The following is a 19,627-nucleotide window of genomic DNA, read 5'->3' as shown; positions in this document are numbered from 1 at the left end:
ACAACCATTTATCTGATGTATACAAGGCTGTCACTGTCATGAATGTATATAATAAAAGCTTCTCGGTGCTACCAATGGAGGAATACTGACCTCCTTACGAAGCTGACATAGTTTGACACAACGACGAGATGTGTAGAAAGAAAAAGGAAGGTCAAACAACACACGTATCAGAACAGAAATGGATACGACAAATAAAATGATAAGACTATGTAGTATCTGTCGTCAACCAGGACACAACAAGAACATCTGTTCCATTCGAGGAGCATCATCTGGGTCATAATCTTTTTGTAACATTGTATTTTTGTAACCTTTAATTTTTATATATCATTAAGTTTTTGTTACAACGAGGTTCACAACAAACATCACTACAACATAAGCAAACTGAAAACAGAATATTTCTAACTGATTACAACAATCAAAGTGATGTCATCTCGAACATCATTTTCCTAACATTCTTATTAGTTTTCATTCGCACTCAACCAAAGATACTGTCGAGTCTCTCAATACTTCTAATTTTTTCCCCTTCTAATATTTTCCCATCTAACCAATGGAACAACTCCCTCTCCAGTTGATCGAAAGTAGTGATGTTCCATAAGAGCATAAACATCTGAGGTTTGTCTCTTGCATAAATCACCTTTTCATAGCGGCGACGAACACCAAACATGATTGTCAAATGATGAAATGAGATGTGAAAAAATGATTCACACAACACCTCTATTTATAACAAAAAAAAATGCATAATACATTGAGGTGTCAATCCAATTGACGCCTCCTTTAAAAAAATACACATGGGCGTCAATTGGACTGACTGCACCATACGCCATAACCAATCCAATTAGGGTCTGCACTCTATTTTTAAGAGGATTCGCCAATTGGATTGACACCTCTTCCTAAAAATGGGATACTTTGAATTTTTATTTAAAAACAGATTTATTTTGATAGTATTCTTGAAAAATTGAATTATTTTGATAAAAAATTCCAGGAAGTCTTCGTTGCATTTTACTAATATTTTAGTAGTAGTTCTAATTTTGATTAACGAGATGGTCTGAAATTATATTAAAGAGGAAGATTATCTGGGCTGAAACCGGTGGAAATGGAGATGAGATGCAAGGAAGACATAGAGATAGGCACAGACATGACACCACCGCTCACCCCACTCTCTTTCTCTCTCCACAACGCCAATCTCCACACTCACTGCTCCTCATGTTTCTCTCTCATCACAACTCCCATTCCCAATCCCATTCCTCCCTTCTACTGCTCTCCTCACTGCACCACCGCCCATTCCTCCATCCACCTCTCCTCCGCCGAACACCACCTACCTTCCTCCTCCACCTCCTCCCTCCTCCGCACCGCCCTCCGCCTCCTCCTCAGCTCCCACCGCACTCCCCCCTCCACCCGCCTCAACCATTTACTCACTAACCGTCGTCTGCTCACGTCTCACAACGATGAACTCTCCGAAACTATCCGTATCAACGCTCTTGCAATGGCCACCGCAATAGCAAAGCAAAGAAGCGGCGGCGACGGCGGATTTATTGAATCATACGACGACGCTGTTTTGGAGGAAGCTACTGATGCTCTCTGCGCGGTGCTAACGAACGCGGTGGAGGTGCACAATAACGAAGGACGCGCGTTAGGCATTGCGGTTTTTGAGCCTGCTTTCTCTTGGATTAATCACAGTTGTTCCCCCAATGCATGCTACCGTTTCTCTTTCGATTCTTCTTCTTTGATTTCTCAGATGGAATCAAAACTTCGCATAGCTCCCTTCACTCATGATTCTCAACAACCAAAAGTATGTTTCATTTTATAGTTTCTTCTTTTATGCCGTTTTTTGCTTCTATTATTTGCTAAAATATTGTGGTTGTGTTTTGCAGATAAATTGTGGGATTTTTGGTAGCAGTGGTGAATTTGCACAAGGTTTGTGTGTTTTTCTTAGATTTATATTTGTAAATGAATTGCTATGAACTTTGGCTTAATGCATGATTTATTCCTTATTTCGCTTTAGTTCGTTAATTTAAAAAATGTTACATAGTTCATTAATTTAAAAAACGATACTAGTCCCTTAACTTCACACTATCTTCCCTTAACTTCACACCTCTATTACGCTACCGGGTCATTTCCGTCAATTTTTGGCCAAAAAATAAAAAACAAAAAACGTTAAGGTCTAGTGACTGGTGACGCGGTATGACAACAAGACATTGATACAAATCTGAGTCAGAATATATAGTTAAAAACTTATAAACGGGTTAAATTGCGAGAATTTTGTTTTCACAATTTAAATTTAAACGGTGTATCAATTTTTAAGTACATATGTTGACTCAGGTTTGTACCAATGACCTTTCTGTCACGTTACGTCACCAGAACTTAACGTTTTTTTGTCATAAATTGACGGAAGGGATCAGATAAGGAAACGAAAGTGAAGTTAAATGACTAACTTGTAAGGTTTTTAAGTTAAATGATTAAAGTGGAATATTAGATTAAGTTAAAAGGATTTGGTGATTAATTATGCCTAAAACTTTCAAATTGGTTCCTAAACTATTTAACGCTTTATTCTATTTTCTCACTGAATTATAGAAATGTAATATATAGCTCTTAGACTATTCTCTATCTATCAAGTTAGTCTTAAATTATAACTATGGTATTAGCTTGCGGTCGTGGATGCGGTTGCGGTGTTGTGAATGTGATGCACATTGCAACGGGAATTTTGATTGAGAAGAGTTTGAAATACACATTTAAAAAAATGTAAAAGTTAAAGTTTTTCAGAAAAATGTAAAAGTTAAAATTTTTCAGAAGAAATATGAGTAAATTGAGTTTTTGGGTTCTAAATTGAGTTTTGACTAAAATATTTGAAGAAACCTGGACTAAGTTGTCTGATGTGGTTTCTAAGGTGAAAGTACGCTTGATTTCAAATCACACCGCGATTGCGGTCCGATGCGGTTGCAGAGACGACCACATCAGCAATATTGCAGTTGCAATTACGGTTGTGGACCGCAGTTTAAAACCATGATTATAACTCTCCTATTTTGAAAGTAATTGGAGGATTAACTTGATGTGTTGAGAATAATTTAGAGACTATTTATTATATTTCTATAGTTTAGGGATTGAATAAGTGAGAGTGTAATAATATATGGACTAATTTAAAAGTTTACTTGACTTTGTTCTATATGATATGAGGCTTAGTTTTTTTGGTGTTGTAAAAATGAATTAAATGGGGTGATTTTTTCGCATGAAGGGAAGAAGATTTGTGGTCCGAGATTGATTGTGAGAAGTATCAAGAGAATTAAAAAGGGGGAAGATGTTACTGTAGCATATACTGACCTCTTGCAGCCGAAGGTCTGGGTCAAATTAATGTTATTAGTATTAGTTTTTCATGCATGAGGCGGCCTATGTGTTGTATAGTTCAAAGTTTTATAATTATTTCTATTGTTAATTTCATGATTAAATTCATTTAACCACTAGTTTGGTGTGTGGTAATAACATATAATGTTCTTACTATGTATGCAGTATAAAAAATTTCCATGCTATGTTTTTTGACTAATTTATGTGTTTAGACTTGGAATTTTGGACACTCCTGTTTGTACAGTTGGAAGCTTCAAATCTTAAATGAAACACTTAATTTTGTTTGTTTTATCTCGGTGTAAACCACTATGTTGTTTCTGTTTGTTTATCAATGGCCATAGATTGTGGCAATGAGCCAATGGAAGTTGAATGAAATTGGATTTGTTTCTGTGTCATGCACTATTATTTTAGGTTTGCCTATATTGTAATACAAGTGCGGTTTCCCTTGAATCACATATTCTTGTATCAAAAGAAGTAATGATGCTACTGCCCAACAGCAGGAAATTGGGGATGCTTCTGGCCCAGCAGTCTGAATTAACTCATCTGGTGTCTAAATTTGACGATGTTTTTTCATGAGATCAATGGATAGCCTCCTGCCCGCAATACAACCCATTCTATTGTGTTACAACCAGGGGCTGGTTCTGCGAGTGTGCGGCCCTATAGAAGCCCACATTATTAAAAGGCTGAAATTTAAAGGTAGATTAGAGTCATGCTCCAGCAGGGTGGTGTTATTCTTAAGAGTTCTAGTTCTTTTTCTAGCTCTGTCTGTGATATTTGTAAAGATAAATGATACTTCATGGCGGATGTGTACGGATTATAGGGCGTTTAATAGGGTGACAGTGCTAGACAAATACCCAATTCCTGTGTGTGACGAGTTGTTGTATGAGCTTTTTTGAAGTTGGCTACTTTTCTAAGTCTGACCTCAAGTCGTGGTATCATCAGATTCACATGAAAGAGGAGGATATATACAGCTTCACATCCATAAGGGTCGCTATTAATACCCTGTTATGTCTTTTGGCTCGATGATTGTGTCTACTACAGTTATGAATGATATCTTCAAGCCCTTTTGTTAAGGCATGTCTTGGTCTTCTTTAATAATATTTTAGTTTATAGTGGTGACTGGCACACACTGTTACAACACACATGGCTGGTGTGTTACAAGTGCTGCAGCAGTAACAATTTGTGCTAAATTGTAAGAAGTGTTTTGTGCCCCGCCAAATTGAGTATTTGGGTCATGTGGAATCTCACCAAGGACTAGGAGTGGCATTAGGCCGATCTAAGGTAAGTAGTATGGTGGTTGGCACACACTACAAATGTCAATGGTGTATGTGGATTTCTGGGTCTAATGGGTTACTACCGGAAGTTTATTACGAACTATGGTAAGATAGCTAAACCACTTACCGATGATGATGCGTTAGGTGGCGTGTGGGGGTTATGCTAATGCAACAGAAGCATCCAGTGACATTTTTTTAGGAAGTCTTGTACTCTAAATTGTTAAAATGTCCAATTCTGCTTACCACAAAGAATTATTCACTGTGGTGCTTGCTGTTCAACATTGGCGGCATTATCTGTTGGGAAGGAAGTTAATTGTTAACTCTGATTAAAAAAGTTGAGACAATTTCTCAACAAAGAATCACAATTTCCAACCAGAAAGCATGAGTGGCAAAGCTGCTGGATTTAAATTTTGAGGTCGTGTACAAGTCTGGAGTGGAGAATAAGGTAGCTGATGCATTGTCTAGACAACATGAAGATTTGAGTTTGAGCTCTTTGCTTTCTTATCCATTATGGCTGCAAGGCAGGGAATGCAGGATTAGGCGGGTCGGGGCAAGTCCGGTGCTCAGATGCATTACTGATCTGACAGAACCACCTTCCTTGGTTCACTTTTTGGAGGGAGAAACACGAGTGGATGATGTTGCTCAAGGCACAAGAACACACGAAGCATTGTGCTAACCGCAAAAGAAAGGAGATGAAATTCAAGGTGGGTGAGTGGGTTTTCCTCAAGCATTGGCCAAACTGAAAAAGGGAAGGGACTGAAGATGCTGACTAGCTGGGAATTAGTTGTAGTGTGAAGAGTATATGCGGGTGGTAGCAAAAAGGAATCATTAGTTTTTCTGTTAGAATGATAAGTATGAGGCAGAGAGAGATAATATACTTTCTCTAAGGAGCTAATGTTCTGGTTTATCCATTGTTTCAGTGCTATTTTTCTTCCTTCAATAGTACATTTCTCTTTTATATTCTTGTACCGTTTCATTCCTTCTATGCTCTATTAATCACTGTATTCATCACAACCTCTGGCTGACAAAATATGAATTTAGGGAATTGTCAAAAGTTAGAATATATTGTACTCTTTTCTCACAGGAGTTTTTCCATTTCAGAATTTTTCTTTCTTTTCCTCTGCTCTTGGTTGAGTTCCTTCACTTGTTTATTGATTGATTATTAAGTTTCTAGTACTAATTTATATTTGGTTTTTCCAGGCATTGAGACAATCAGAACTATGGTCAAAGTATCGGTTTATTTGTTGCTGTAAACGATGTAGTTCTCTGCCCTTCACATGTGTGGATCATTCATTGCAAGTAAGATTTCTTAATTGTGTTGTTAGATTAGCTCTTTGTAATATCAATGTTCTTAAACAAGTACTGTATAAATTCAGGAAATATCTGTTTTCTGTCGAGATTCACCTGGTCTGCGTTCCGATTACAAGCTCTTCAGAGACACGGCAGATAGAAGATTGACTGATTCCATTGAAGATATTATTTCAGAGTACCTTTCCGTCGGTGATTCTGCGTCTTGTTGTGAGATGCTTGAGAAGATTCTTATTCAAGGTCTGGACGAGCAGCTAGAAACAAATGAAAGAAAATCACATTCTAAATTCACATTGCATCCCCTTCATCACCTCTCTCTAGATTCCTATACAACACTAACTTCAGCATATAAAGTCCGTGCTAGTGACTTATTGTCTGACAATTCTGAAATAAATCTTAACCAAACAGAAGCTTTTAATATGAGCAGAACTAGTGTTGCATATTCTTTGTTACTGGCAGGCGGAGTTCACCATCTCTTCAATTCTGAATCATCACTTATTGCATCAGTTGCTAATTTTTGGATAGGAGCTGGTGAATCTTTGTTAACTCTTACCACAAGTTCAGGATGGAGTAGGTTTGTTAATTTTGACACAAAATTTGAATGCTCTAACTGTTCATTAATTAATAGATTTAGAGTCTGTATGTTAAATGGTCAAATCAAAAGTGAAGATTTTGAGGTTGTATCAAATGAGTTTATTCATTGCGTCTCAGAGAATACTCATGAAGTTTGGAGTTTCCTTGTGCATGGTTGCGATTTTCTGAAATCATGTAAAGACCCTATTAATTTCAGCTGGCTAATGTCTACCAAAAATTCAGTGGATGTTGCGGCTCATGATATTGAAAATGACACACACGAGTCTGGTGATCGCGATGAACAAGCTTACAATGATCAGACAGTAGAATATATTTTTCAGCTTGGTGGACACTGCTTAACATATGGAGGATTATTGGCTTGTATATGTTATGGTCCCAATTCCCATTTGGTTTCTCATGTACAAAATATTCTAGATCATGAAAATTATATATTATTTTCACCTAATGTTTGAGACATGTATTACAACTTTTGAAAAATTAGATTCTTTGATCATTAGGTTATCAAGATGAAGCCGATATGGATTTTTTTAAAAACAATTTGTTTTGTTAAATACATGGAGTTATTGTTGAAACACAAAGGCATTTACATCATTATAGTGACCACAAGTGGAAGGCATGGTCATAACCATTACATCACCGAATTAAATTAGTAATTTTATTTTTCAGTTAAATTTAAGATCATCCAAGACTCTTTCTCTTTCAATCAAGTAAAATACTTATCCTATCGTAATGTTCCGTCTAGATATATGTTACACATCGTGATATTTCATTTATCAACTTTAAAATTTGTTTTATAAATCATAAACATTCACACAATTATAAATATAAACTAATAATATATGTCAAGTGTTATGCATTGTTCCAAGTAGAATTTTTCAAAACAATGAAAATATGACTCAATAAATTATGAGAACGTATTGAAAATGCAATATTTTTTCATCCTACAACTGCATGAAAAAATATAGAGGGCTCTCAATTTCCAAAAAATATATCAGAGTGGTCTCAATTTCCAAAATGCAAAATCTACAATTAAGATTGTGTTTCAAAGATGTACAAATTTACCAACACATGTTCGGTCTGGTTGATGTACACAACACTGCGATAAATGATTGATTATATTTAATTTGTCGGTTGTAAAATTGTATTATGTATCATAGACACTTATTCCCGTTTATTAAAGTATTTGTATCAACAATAGTCTTTTTTTCGTTTATAAAAATATAAGTAACAAACAATACATTTATTTTCGTTTATAAAAATATTTGTGTCAACAATAAACAATTTTCCGTTTTAAAAAACATTTGTATCAACAATAATTTTTTTTTCTGCTTATAAAATTATTTGAATCAACACTACACTTATATACCCTTTTATAAAAATATTTGTATCAACAATATTTTTTTTCTTTTATAAAAATATTTGTATCAACAATATTTTTTTTCTTTTATAAAAATAATTGTATCAACAATACATTTTTTTTCGTTTATAAAATTATTTGTATCAACAATACATTTTTCCTGTTTATAAAAATATTTGTATCAACAATACACATTTTCCCATTTATAAAATCATTTGAATTCGCAATATATTTTTTCTTGTTTATAAAAATATTTGTATCAACAATACACTTTTTGACGCTTATACAAATATTTGTATCAACAATACACATTTTTCCGATTATAAAAATATTTGTATCAACAATATACTTTCTCCCATTTATCATAAGGTTTGTATCAACAATATACTTTTTCCCGTTTATATATTTGTATCAACAATATACTTTTTTCGTTTATAAAAATATTTGTATCAACAATAAATTTTTTCTCTTTTGTAAAAATAATTGTATCAACAATAAACTTTTTTCCGTTTATAAAAATATTTGTATCAATAATAATCTTTTTCCTATTTATAAAAATATTTGTATCAACAATATCTTTTTTTCCGTTTATAAAAAAAATTGTACCAACAATACACTTACTCCCGTTTATAAATATATTTGTAAACAATAATTTTTTTTTTCGTTTATAATTTTTTGAATCAACAATAATTGTATGCAATATTGTTTAGGATAGATTGCAAGACAGAAAAAATCTTCAACGTTCTTCTATCTTGAACAAAATATTTTTCTACTCTTGCAATCTATCTCACATAATGATGTTTATGTTATTGTTGTATTTATGGAATAACCTTTCTATTTTGTCAATCAAAGAAAACACTCCATTATTTATTGCTTTCCTCGGTTAATTCCTAAACATTTGCCATAAAAATATTTGCTCAACATAATGAAATCTTTAAACAGATATATGGGATGGATTGCAAGTGCAAAATTTTTTCTCAACGTTGGAACAAATAACTTATCAGAAATTGAATGCATGCAATCCATTGAACTTATAAAGAATGTGCATAAATGGTATATAACAAAATCTGGATAACAACAAAGACGTGTTATTCTTCGAGAATAACTTGAAAAGATTTGTTCTCTAAAAATCCATTGTCAAAATCTGAATTTATTTAAACAGTGTGTTTTAATATTTTGTGTAAATAATGTAATTTTAAAAAAAGCTTACTCCCATCGGGTTTTAACAGAAATCGAGAGGTATGTTGCGCCTGCGATGAAACATAGCTTATTGTATTTTTTTAATTTAAAAAGAAACACATTTCACCTCGAATTGAGTAATAACTGGGGAATATAAGCATGTTTATTGAGTTTCTTCATTGTCCTTAAACAAATCTTTGTCGTCTATTTAATGAGTATTAACGCTCAAGACACTGCTATTAGTGATCCACGTGAAATTTAAAAGATATTATAAAAGCATTATGAATATTATAAAAGCATTATGAATATTAAAAATTAATAATGAAACATTTGACATGAAAATTTTGAAACATAAAGAAGTTTGAAAAATTTCTCTACGATGGATTACAAGAGCAAAAAGTTATTTGGGTTCAAGGTTTGTGTTATGAAATAATCATATAACTGAATATTTATTTATTTATCTAACTTTTTTTTATATCAAAAACAAATGCATGAAATATCCAATATTTGGTCTTCCCCAAGATTCAATAAAACAAGGATCCAATATTTGTTCTTTTCAAAGATATCCAACATTTGTTCTTCACCAACAGCGATGACGATGAGTCGAATTCAAAATTTGTTATATATTTTTACTTTAATAATCTGTATAAATAATGTAATATTATGGGTAAACAATGTAGTTTGTAAACAAATTAATTTATTAATATTTTGTGTAAACAATATAATGAGTATTTTAAAAAAGAAATTTATCTTTCCCCTCGGTTTTGGATATAATCCGAGAGGGGTGTGGCTCTAGTTTTGAAAATATAAAAAGACTATTGTTGGGGATCGAACCAATGACAATTTAAACGATCCCATCGATTATTCAAAAATCAAAGGGTATAGTGGAAAGTTTTCATGACACCATTTATTATCTCGCCTATGTAACCGATATTAAATCAACTTCACATCCGAGGTTAAATGTTTTTTTTGGAGTAGTGATTAAGAGTAATATTTATACCGGAGTAACCCGCTATAAGAATACTACATAGAATATTTTGCAAAGTGTCATAAGTTATTCTCATAACCATAGTGGTGTATACCACCTTTCGACCTGAAACCACAATGGATCCTAGATGTGGAGTCGAGTACTTTATTGTTGATCAAATGTTGTCAGTAACTGGATGACCATAAAAACAGTTGACGGGTACTCCATAAAGAATGATGAGGAACATGATTGACCTAGATGAAATATGCACATCCTGCGTAACATGATAAATGTCTAAGGGTCCAATATTAATTTGGATAGAGGTGACACTGTCTATACCTTGTGTTTAATATAGACATAATGGCTAATTTTACACAATAATATTATCACGAAAATATTTTATCAGATCACATGATATTTTGGTGACTTGGATAGAAGTGATGTGTTGCTAGACACCGCTCAATATTTATTATATTAAATGTGTGATTTAATATAATTGTCAACATCACGAGAACCTATAGGATCACACACATAAGGATAAATAATGAGAGATATAATGAATAAGTGAAATATGGTATACCGTAAGATACAACGTACTTGAGAAAATTATGGAACGTTGTACGGTACCGTGTACTTAAGTGAAATATGGAATATCATATAGTATAGTAATAATAATAGTTATTAAATATAATAATAAAAATAAAAATATGTGTATTATAATAATATTATTATAATAGTATAATAATATTATTATACATATGATGTACTTAAGTTGGACTTTTTTAGCTTACTTCCCACACAAGTGGTTATATAAATAGAATTCTTGTGTAGAAGCTTTTACACTTTGATGAAATTAGGTTTGTGAAACCTCTCTCTCTCTCTCTCTCTCTCTCTCTCTCTCTCTCTCTATCTCTCTCTCTCTCTCTCTCTCTCTCTCTCTCTCTCTCTCTCTCTCTCTCAGTCTTCGTTCGTAGCATCTAGCACTGCGACTGAAGACACTCTGTTTGTGTGGACTAAGTAGAGCCGCTGATTATTGTTCATCGCTTGTGATCATTCATTTTATTCTACATCAAATATTTTAATTGTCACGAGAGATAAGTGTTTCTATCATTGATCATGCTCATTTGTAAGGATCGACTTGATTTTTTTTTGTTTTCCGCTGCGTATTGTATCGTAATTTCCCTTCAGTGGTATCAAAGCATGGTTAAGAAACCATGAATCAGATAGGTGTTTGTTTTATGTAATTTATCTATTAGTTCGATGAAAATACATAATAAATTAAATAATAATAAGAAATTAAATTTTGACATCATGTTGTGTAGGATTTGGATGAATCAATGTTGATTATGCTTTGGAATTTGACTTATGTATGATGAAGCAATGATACATCAATTATCCATAGGTTACACAAAAGTGATAGATCAATTTCATATAAGATATGAATAATTTGGATGCAACGGAGGTATATTTGATATGCATTTTATTTCATTGATTCAATAATATTGAACTTGAAGTTTGCAAGAGGTATATGCCTTAAGAGATAAATAGAATCAACATTTGGGTTTTTAGGAAGAAAAATGAGGAGATTAGAGTTATAATTGGGAAGAATCCAAGAAGAATGGAAGAATTAATTCACGGTAGCAGAGACATCATGGTTGATCACATCCCAATAATGTTGGAAGAAGGAGCCATCAAAACCATCAGGTCCAGGAGATCCATCTTTGTTAAGGTTGAATACATCATTCTTGATTTCCAAGATATTAGGTGTTCTGGTAAGCATGATGTTAATCTCACCAATGATCAACTTAGGGATGCATGAATTTATATGGTCAAGGTCAAGAGTGGTGGAATTAGGGTTGGAGAAAAGCTTCTTAAAGTAACTAGTAACATGATCTCCAAGAACCTCCTGGTTAGATATGAGAGTGCCTTGGATTTTCAGACTCGGGATGAATTTGATAACATGCTTAATGTTAGCTATCCTATGAAAAAACTTAGTGATTATCACTTGATCTTTTTCTTTTCAAAATATATTATCAGCATGCATGGACTTTTCTAGCTGAATAAAGCAACCCCTCCCTTTATTTTTAAGCTCCATCGAGTGAATGCCATTTTAAATTTCAAGCTCGACCTGGTCAAGAGAGATTTCATCTCGATTCACCATAGATTGGACATTTCCAAAAGTGTCGTGGTTCCAAAGCTTGAGAGTTTTCTTTAGGGCCTTGAGCTTCTCAGATAACAGAAACATAGGACATCCATAGATTTTGGTTCCAACTGGTTTAGATAACCTCCAAACAAGTAGGGTGAGTGGTCCACATATGAAGGAATTTGAAAGAAGCAATTGAAAGCTTGATGGAAAATAAGATGAAATCCAAGAGAAATGGGTGATGGTCAAACTTGACTTTAGGCAAAGTTATGCAGGAAGTTTTGAAGCAGAGATCCAGCTAGTCCATGTTACATATGGCCCTATCTAGATTCTTGAGGGTATGAGCATTACCAAGCCTCCCATTGGACCAAGTGAAAGAAGCTCCCATAATTGGAAGGTGGAACGAGTTATTATGATTAGTCTAATGTTGGAATTTGCTCATAGGAAGCTTAGTTGGAAAGAAGGAACCCTTATGCTTATGGGCCCTAAGAACTACATTGTACTCACCAATGAGGCACCATGGAACCTTATGATTTTTGAGAATGTTAACTAAGACATTTAATAGGGATCTTCTAGAGATATAATTGGTTGAGGCATAGATAGAAGCAAGACCAAAGACTTTGTTGTTAATCATTAGGGTGAAGGCTATAGCTTGATCACCAACATGGGTGATGATAGGGAATAAGAAAATTTTACAAAAACACCAGAGGTTAAACATGTTATTATGCCTATTATTGACAGTAATAAGCTTTTAATCAAGCTTGATGAACCATTTGTGAGGGCCTATCAATAGAAATCTAAGGCTCAACTACAAAAACAAAATTAATTTGTGGGAGGTAATAATTCTCTTCAGGTCCAATCTAGTGGGGAAGTTAGCTAGTCCCCTAGAATTCCAATAGATACAAATCATTTCAAAGAGTTTGAAAGGTCAACCTTTGATGTGGTTATGTATCCATTAGCCTGCTTTAACTTCTTCTTTTTCTTTTTAGCTCTAACGAGAGTGAAAGATTATGACAAGCTACCATCTGGAATGTCATTAAGATCCTCACCCACCTTTACATTGTTTCCCAAATTATCCTAAGATATTTGAAGGAATTTCTAATTGTTGTCCAATGGAGAGTTTTATATAGAATCATTTTCATCATCTATTAACTGAGTTTCATAAACAAATTCCCTGCCTCGAGAGTTGTCCTCAGAGTCTTCATCTTCTTCCACCACAACTTCAAGAGCATCAAATTTATTATGAGTAGTAGGAATATTGACAAGCTCAAAAGCCTTCTGAACATTAATATCTTGACTTGTCTGAGTGTACAAAGAACCACAAGATCTTTTATAGTCCCACTAGTCGTTGGCTCCAGATTCACAATATTATCCATCCTAATGGGACATTTTCCCTTATTTTCATGCACTTTAGGAATAGGTTGTTTAGGAACATACACCTTGGTTTTAGGTTTAGGTTCAACCTTTTCAATTGCATTGGCTAATGTTTTGAGGTTTTTACAACTTTGTAAGGAATGTCCAGTCATTTTCCATCGTGAGCAATATTGTGGTAGGTTTTCATATTCAATATCCACAAAGAATGCATATCCTTGTATTTCCGCTAAAATATTATACTGTAACGTAGTTGATAGATCCATATTAACTAAAATCCTAACAAAATGACCAAAAGGACGATTAAACATGTGTTTAGAAGCTAAAACATCAGTGCAAATAGGAGTTCCGACATTGCTTGCTATTGTGAAAAGAATACTAGATCTCCAATACTCTTGTGCAAGTCCAAAGAGGTGAATCTAAACCTGAGATATTGTGACATTTTGAAGGTTTGGATTCAAATCCTTGGTCCAAATAAACAACTACAAAGTACCTGGTTCAAGATTCCATGTAGGCGTAGATCTTGCCCTCTTCACATCATTGATCGATGAGAAGGAGACCTCGTAAAACCTTTCCCGAGCGATGTAATGCCCTATTTGTTGAGGTTCTTCAACAAGGGGGATAACCCGTTCTTCAAGGAAATGACGATCAACATAATTGACCCTTTTGGTCAAACGACTCTTCCATGGAGGTTGTGCTTGCAAGCCTCCAATCCTTCAAGGTATTCTTCTTCCGGTATGGAAATGGCGATTTGATCACCCTCTAAATCGGGTTGAGAAAGTTGTGACGTTGAAATGTGGCAAATGTTGGCGTTGACATTCAGAGCGTCACCGAAGGATTTAGTTCTCTTGGTGGCTTCGGCTTACGAGTCAATGGTTGAAATGATCTTCTTGTTGTTGGATTCTAGGCAATCCCAAAGAATCTAGAAAGATTCCATGAAGTGCCTCCGCCATACGACAACTGCCGGTTGACTTAACATCATTTAAAATATATATATAAAGTTGGGATGAAATTTAAAATGTTATATATAAAAATCAATTTAAACAAAAATAAAGTAAAAAAAAAATAGTATAATGAAGTTACTTTTTTAACAAAAAGAATATATTAAGGTTACTTTTATTAAAAAAATTAAATGTAATGCAATGTCTTATGACCTATCCTTTTTTACATAAAATAAGAAGGGGATTTTTTCATAAATAATTTTGAAAAATTAAGAAATTTAAAATTTATATAAAAATATGAGTAAATAAAATTTAGTTATATATATATTATTAAAATGTAACTCAATTGGCATAATAATGTTGCTTTTTATAACAAAAAAAATTAATGTTACTTTTAATAAAAATTAATTGTAAGGTCATGCCTTATGTTTTTATCATTTTCACCTAATAAAAATGGAATTCTTTTACAAATAATTTTGAAAAATTAAGAAATTTAAAATTTATATAAATATATGATTAAATAAAATTTAGTACTATATATTATTAAAATGTAACACAATTAAAAATAGAAAGAAAAAAATATTTTTATTCTAACTGGATTTATTTTGTTTAAAATTATTGTTGAGTAGTAATTGTTAATTCATTTAATTTTTTAAAATAAATTTTATGTCTTATTATCATTAAAGTGTTATTAGTTACAATTTTAGTGATCATTGAAATAATAATTAAAGAAAACAGTTAAAATTTTTAATAATTAACTTTTAGAAAATGGAAATTTTTATGAAACATTCAATTCAATCGAGATTTAAGTGATATAATTAAATTATAAATGACGATAAATTAAAAAAATAAAAAAGACTGTTGATTTTGATCCAATTTAATGAATTTTTAATTTCTAATTTGTATTATATTTGAAATATTATTAAATTATTTTATTAATATATATAATATATATATATATATATATATATATATATATATATATATATATATATATATATATATATATATATATATATAATATGAAAGAGATAAACAATATTCTTTTTAGGAAATTGTCATTACATTTTTTAATAACCGAAAAAATAATAATATATATAGTTTTGATTCAATTTAATAATTTTTTAATTATAAATTTTACATTAATTTATTATTTATATCTTACTATTATTTTTTTAAATAAAAAAAAGATTAAATAATATAAAACCAGATTACAAGAGAAACAGGGGGAGCCAAGACCCCTTAAGAGTAAAGTCTAAGTGTAGGGGTACCTAACTTGTCAAATAAGTAATCTTTCATAATAGAACTATGAACAACATTAGACCAAATAGTTGAGATAGCACAAAAACCCAAATTGGCAAGCGAGTATGCGCACGCATTGTCCTCTCTATAAATGTGTGAAACAATAGAGTCAATGGAATTCGTATATGTGAGACACTTCACCCATCGAGATTTCAATCTCCAAGGGACCAACTTGAGATCAGAGAAGACTTGAACAACCAAAGTAGAATATGATTCGAGCCAAATTTTCGACCAATTTCTCTCCTTAGCATTTTCTAAAGCAACAATGGCAACAAACATCTCGGACATGACAACCGAGCTAGCACCTAAAAAACCATAGAAACTACCCACAAAAATACCCCTATCATTCCTAAAGATACCACCAAAAGCTCCAATGGAAGGAGTACCTCTAGCAGCCCATCAATATTGCATATTAAGCAACCAAAAGGGGAGGATCCCAAAGAACATCTTTAGTCTTCAATGCTTTACGAGGCTGGATGTTAATTTAAAAAGGCTTAAGAATGGATAAATTATCAATAGAGGAATTAGAAACCATAGTAGTGTTGTTACCAGTCAGCTTAACATGATAAATTATCAATAGAGGAATTAGAAACCATAGTAGTGTTGTTACCAGTCAGCTTAACATGAGAATAAATGCGAGAAATACAAGCAGACTAAGAAGAGCTCTTGCCTTCAAATCTAGAAAGGATACGAGCATACCAGACCTGGTGGAAGATGTTGATGATGCAGGCAGTGATGACCACCTTACCTTGAGGAGACTAGTCAAGAATAATCACTTTGTCGCAATCTAAGAAACTACCAAAATGCTGATGAAGATTGAAAATAGCGGAGAACCAATTCCACAAACGCTGAGCAAAATTGCACTCGAAGAACAAGTGAGTCGAGGTTTCAATATTCCTCCTGCACATCTCACAAATAGAAGGAAAGGAAAAACCCATCCGGGACATATTCTCATCAGTCGGCAACTAGTTGTACATGAATCTTCACACAAGCAAAGATCTAGAAGGCATAATGCATTTGTTCCACGGAAAAACCGACCAGAAGGAAGAAGGTTTTGGTTTATCCAAGAACTCATAAGATCGCTTCAGCAAAAGAGATCCATTGACTGAAGCAAGCCAAATTTTCTCATAAACCAAGTCTGAAACCGGAGTAGCCATTGTCTAACAACAACTGCAGAGAAGGAAAATAAGCTTTGAGGTTGTCAGGAAGATTCCAAACATTATGATGCAGAGAATCTCTCACTTTAAAAGTAAGGGGATTATGAAGAATTTCAGGAATGTTGAACTTATGAGCCAAAGGCTCCTCTAGCCAGGAATTAGTTTTAGCACCATGACCAATGATCCAATGAGTATTATCCCTAACCATGCCAAAACACTATTTGCAACTGCTCCAAATAGAGGACTTGATAGAATGCGTTATAGCTCTATGGTTTCTCACAACTCTAGAAGCCAACAGTTGCGACCAACTTTTGTTTTCCAGACAAAGATTCCAACACATGTGCAAATTAGAGGCAACATTGAAAGTCTTCAAAGACCTTATACCAAGACCCCATTCATTCTGACCCTTGCAACAAGTATCCCAAGCCACAGTCACCACTTTTTTCTGGTCTATATTCCTACTCCAAATAAAGTTCCTCATCCAAGCCTCTAACTTTTTGATAATGCTCCTATGCCAGTTGTCTATGGACAAGCATGCTATGGATCACCGATTTGACCAACTGAACTCTACCTGCAATAGAAAGAAGATTAGCTTTCCAAGCAGCCAGCTTGAGTTTAACTTTGTCAGCAATAAATTGAAAATGAATGGACTTAGGCTTACCAATGAAAATAGGAACACCAAGGTACAAAAAAGGAGTGGAAGCAGTGGAAAAACCTAAAATATTAGCTAACTAAATATGCCTAGCCTTAGACATATCACCAGCAAAGATAATAGACTTAGAGGCATTGCAAAGTTTCCCCGAGCAGGCATCATATCTAGATAAAAGATTAGGAATAACCTTCACAGACTTTTGATCCCCTCGACAGAAAATCATAATGTCATCAGCATACAAAGTATGAGAGGGGACCATGATGTGCCTAGAACCCTTAATTAAACCAATATGGTTGTTCTTGACCAGATTAGAAATCCCTCTGCTCAGGACCTCCTCAGCAAGGCAAAAAAGGAGGGGGAGAGAGGATCACCATGTCTCACACCATTAGATCAAGTGAAGTAACAAACTTGCTTACCTTTCAAGCCAATAGATAAATAAGCAAAATGAAGAATAACCTTGATCCAATTACAAAATTTAGAATTGAACCCAAAAGCACTAAGAGTATTTAAAAGGAATTGCCAATTTAAAGTGTCAAAAACTTTGGAGATGTCAATTTTAAGAGCAACATTACCACCAAATTGTTTGACATTAAGGAGGTTAATGGCCTCAGAAGTAAGACAATTCCCATCTTTAATGCTTCTACCTTTCACAAAACCATGTTTCTCAAGAGAGACGATAAAGGGAAGAATAGAGGCAAGCCTATCAGCAAGAATCTTAGTAATACTTTTATGCTTGAAGTTGGCTATAGATATAGGCCTAAAAAGATTAATGTTGTCAGCCTCTAAAACCTTAGGGATCAAAACAAGAGTGTTGGAATTAAGGTGGGGGAGAATCCAATCCTGAATGAAAAATTGAGAAACAACCTTAATCACATTGGATTTGATGACCTCCCAGTAGAATTGATAGAAAAAAGCCCCAAAACCATCAGGCCTAGGAGCTGAATCAGAGTTAAGATTCATGACAACATTATGTATCTCCAACTCTGTGGGAATCATAGCTAGAATATCATTAGTACTGTCATTAACCAAACAAGGAATAGTCTCCTCAATCAATCCATTATCCTGCACAACAACAAGATTGTTAAATAGGTTTTTAAAATGATCCTCAATATGATTTTCCAAATGAGTCCTGTCAGTAACAACAATATTATTAATATATAGAGAAGATATCAACTTAGTTTTTTTCCTGATTTGAGCATAAATATGAAAGAATTTGGATTTCCTGTCACCAAGCAAATTACAATTCAACCTAGCTTTTTCTTTCCAAAAATACTCTTCAATATTCAGAGTAGAGTCCATGTCAGCCTGAGCCTTCTTTTGCAACACCTGCAAAGCATCAAATTGACCAACAGAAGCAATTTCCAATTGGATGTCAGAAAGAGACTTTTTAGCCTGCAAAACGTTTTCTTGCACATTATCAAAAGAAGTTTTGTTCCAAGTCTTTAAGAATATTTAATTTCTTTTTCTAAGATGTACATAGGGCAACCATATATTTTGGCATTCCAAGATTTCTGAATGACAGCAAGGCAATCATCTTTCAAGGACCACATTTTGAGAAACTTGAAAGGAGACATGAAGCAAGCTTCTTGAAAATCACAAGACAGCCTAAAGCCAATCCACACTATGAGTCCTGTCTCTGTCAAGATAGGGTTCTGTCATTTTCTCTTTAAGATTGCTATTATCTAGAACATTATGAGTCATTCCATTAACAACCAAGTTGTTTCTTCTCAACCGGAACATATTTATCTTGCAAGAAGAAGAGCAGACAAAGAACAAGAGGAAACATTACCGTTGGACCTCCATCTTTCCATCGTAGTCGATCTTTTTCCCACTAACTTTAAACAAATCACTGATATCTCTTACTAAATTTATTCTTTAATATATTAATATAATACAACTTTTGTAATATATGAAAATAATGTCACTTAAGTATAATGTTCAATATATTTATAGGCCATTAGATTGGAAGTGTAAAAGTTATAATAAGTGATTTGAAAAATGTGATTGGTGAAATAGAAAATTAATGATTTGTTGAGTTACAATAAG

The 19,627-nt window shown here is 33.4% G+C and overlaps 1 protein-coding gene across 1 annotated transcript; it reads left to right on the top strand.

Annotated features, from left to right (window-relative positions):
• Positions 1 to 985: 985 nt before the first annotated feature.
• On the top strand, positions 986 to 7,013 carry LOC127127462 (protein SET DOMAIN GROUP 41). The gene is made up of 5 exons (XM_051056654.1): positions 986 to 1,789; positions 1,872 to 1,914; positions 3,230 to 3,330; positions 5,811 to 5,909; positions 5,987 to 7,013. The coding sequence occupies exons 1-5, from the start codon at positions 1,094 to 1,096 to the stop codon at positions 6,962 to 6,964; spliced, it is 1,917 nt and encodes a 638-aa protein (XP_050912611.1). The 5' UTR covers positions 986 to 1,093; the 3' UTR covers positions 6,965 to 7,013.
• Positions 7,014 to 19,627: the final 12,614 nt, after the last annotated feature.

The sequence above is a fragment of the Lathyrus oleraceus genome, chromosome 1 (assembly GCF_024323335.1).
Source record: "Lathyrus oleraceus cultivar Zhongwan6 chromosome 1, CAAS_Psat_ZW6_1.0, whole genome shotgun sequence".
NCBI lineage: Eukaryota > Viridiplantae > Streptophyta > Magnoliopsida > Fabales > Fabaceae > Lathyrus > Lathyrus oleraceus.
Note: the sequence above shows the minus strand (reverse complement) of the source record. Positions and strands in the feature narration are given on the sequence as shown.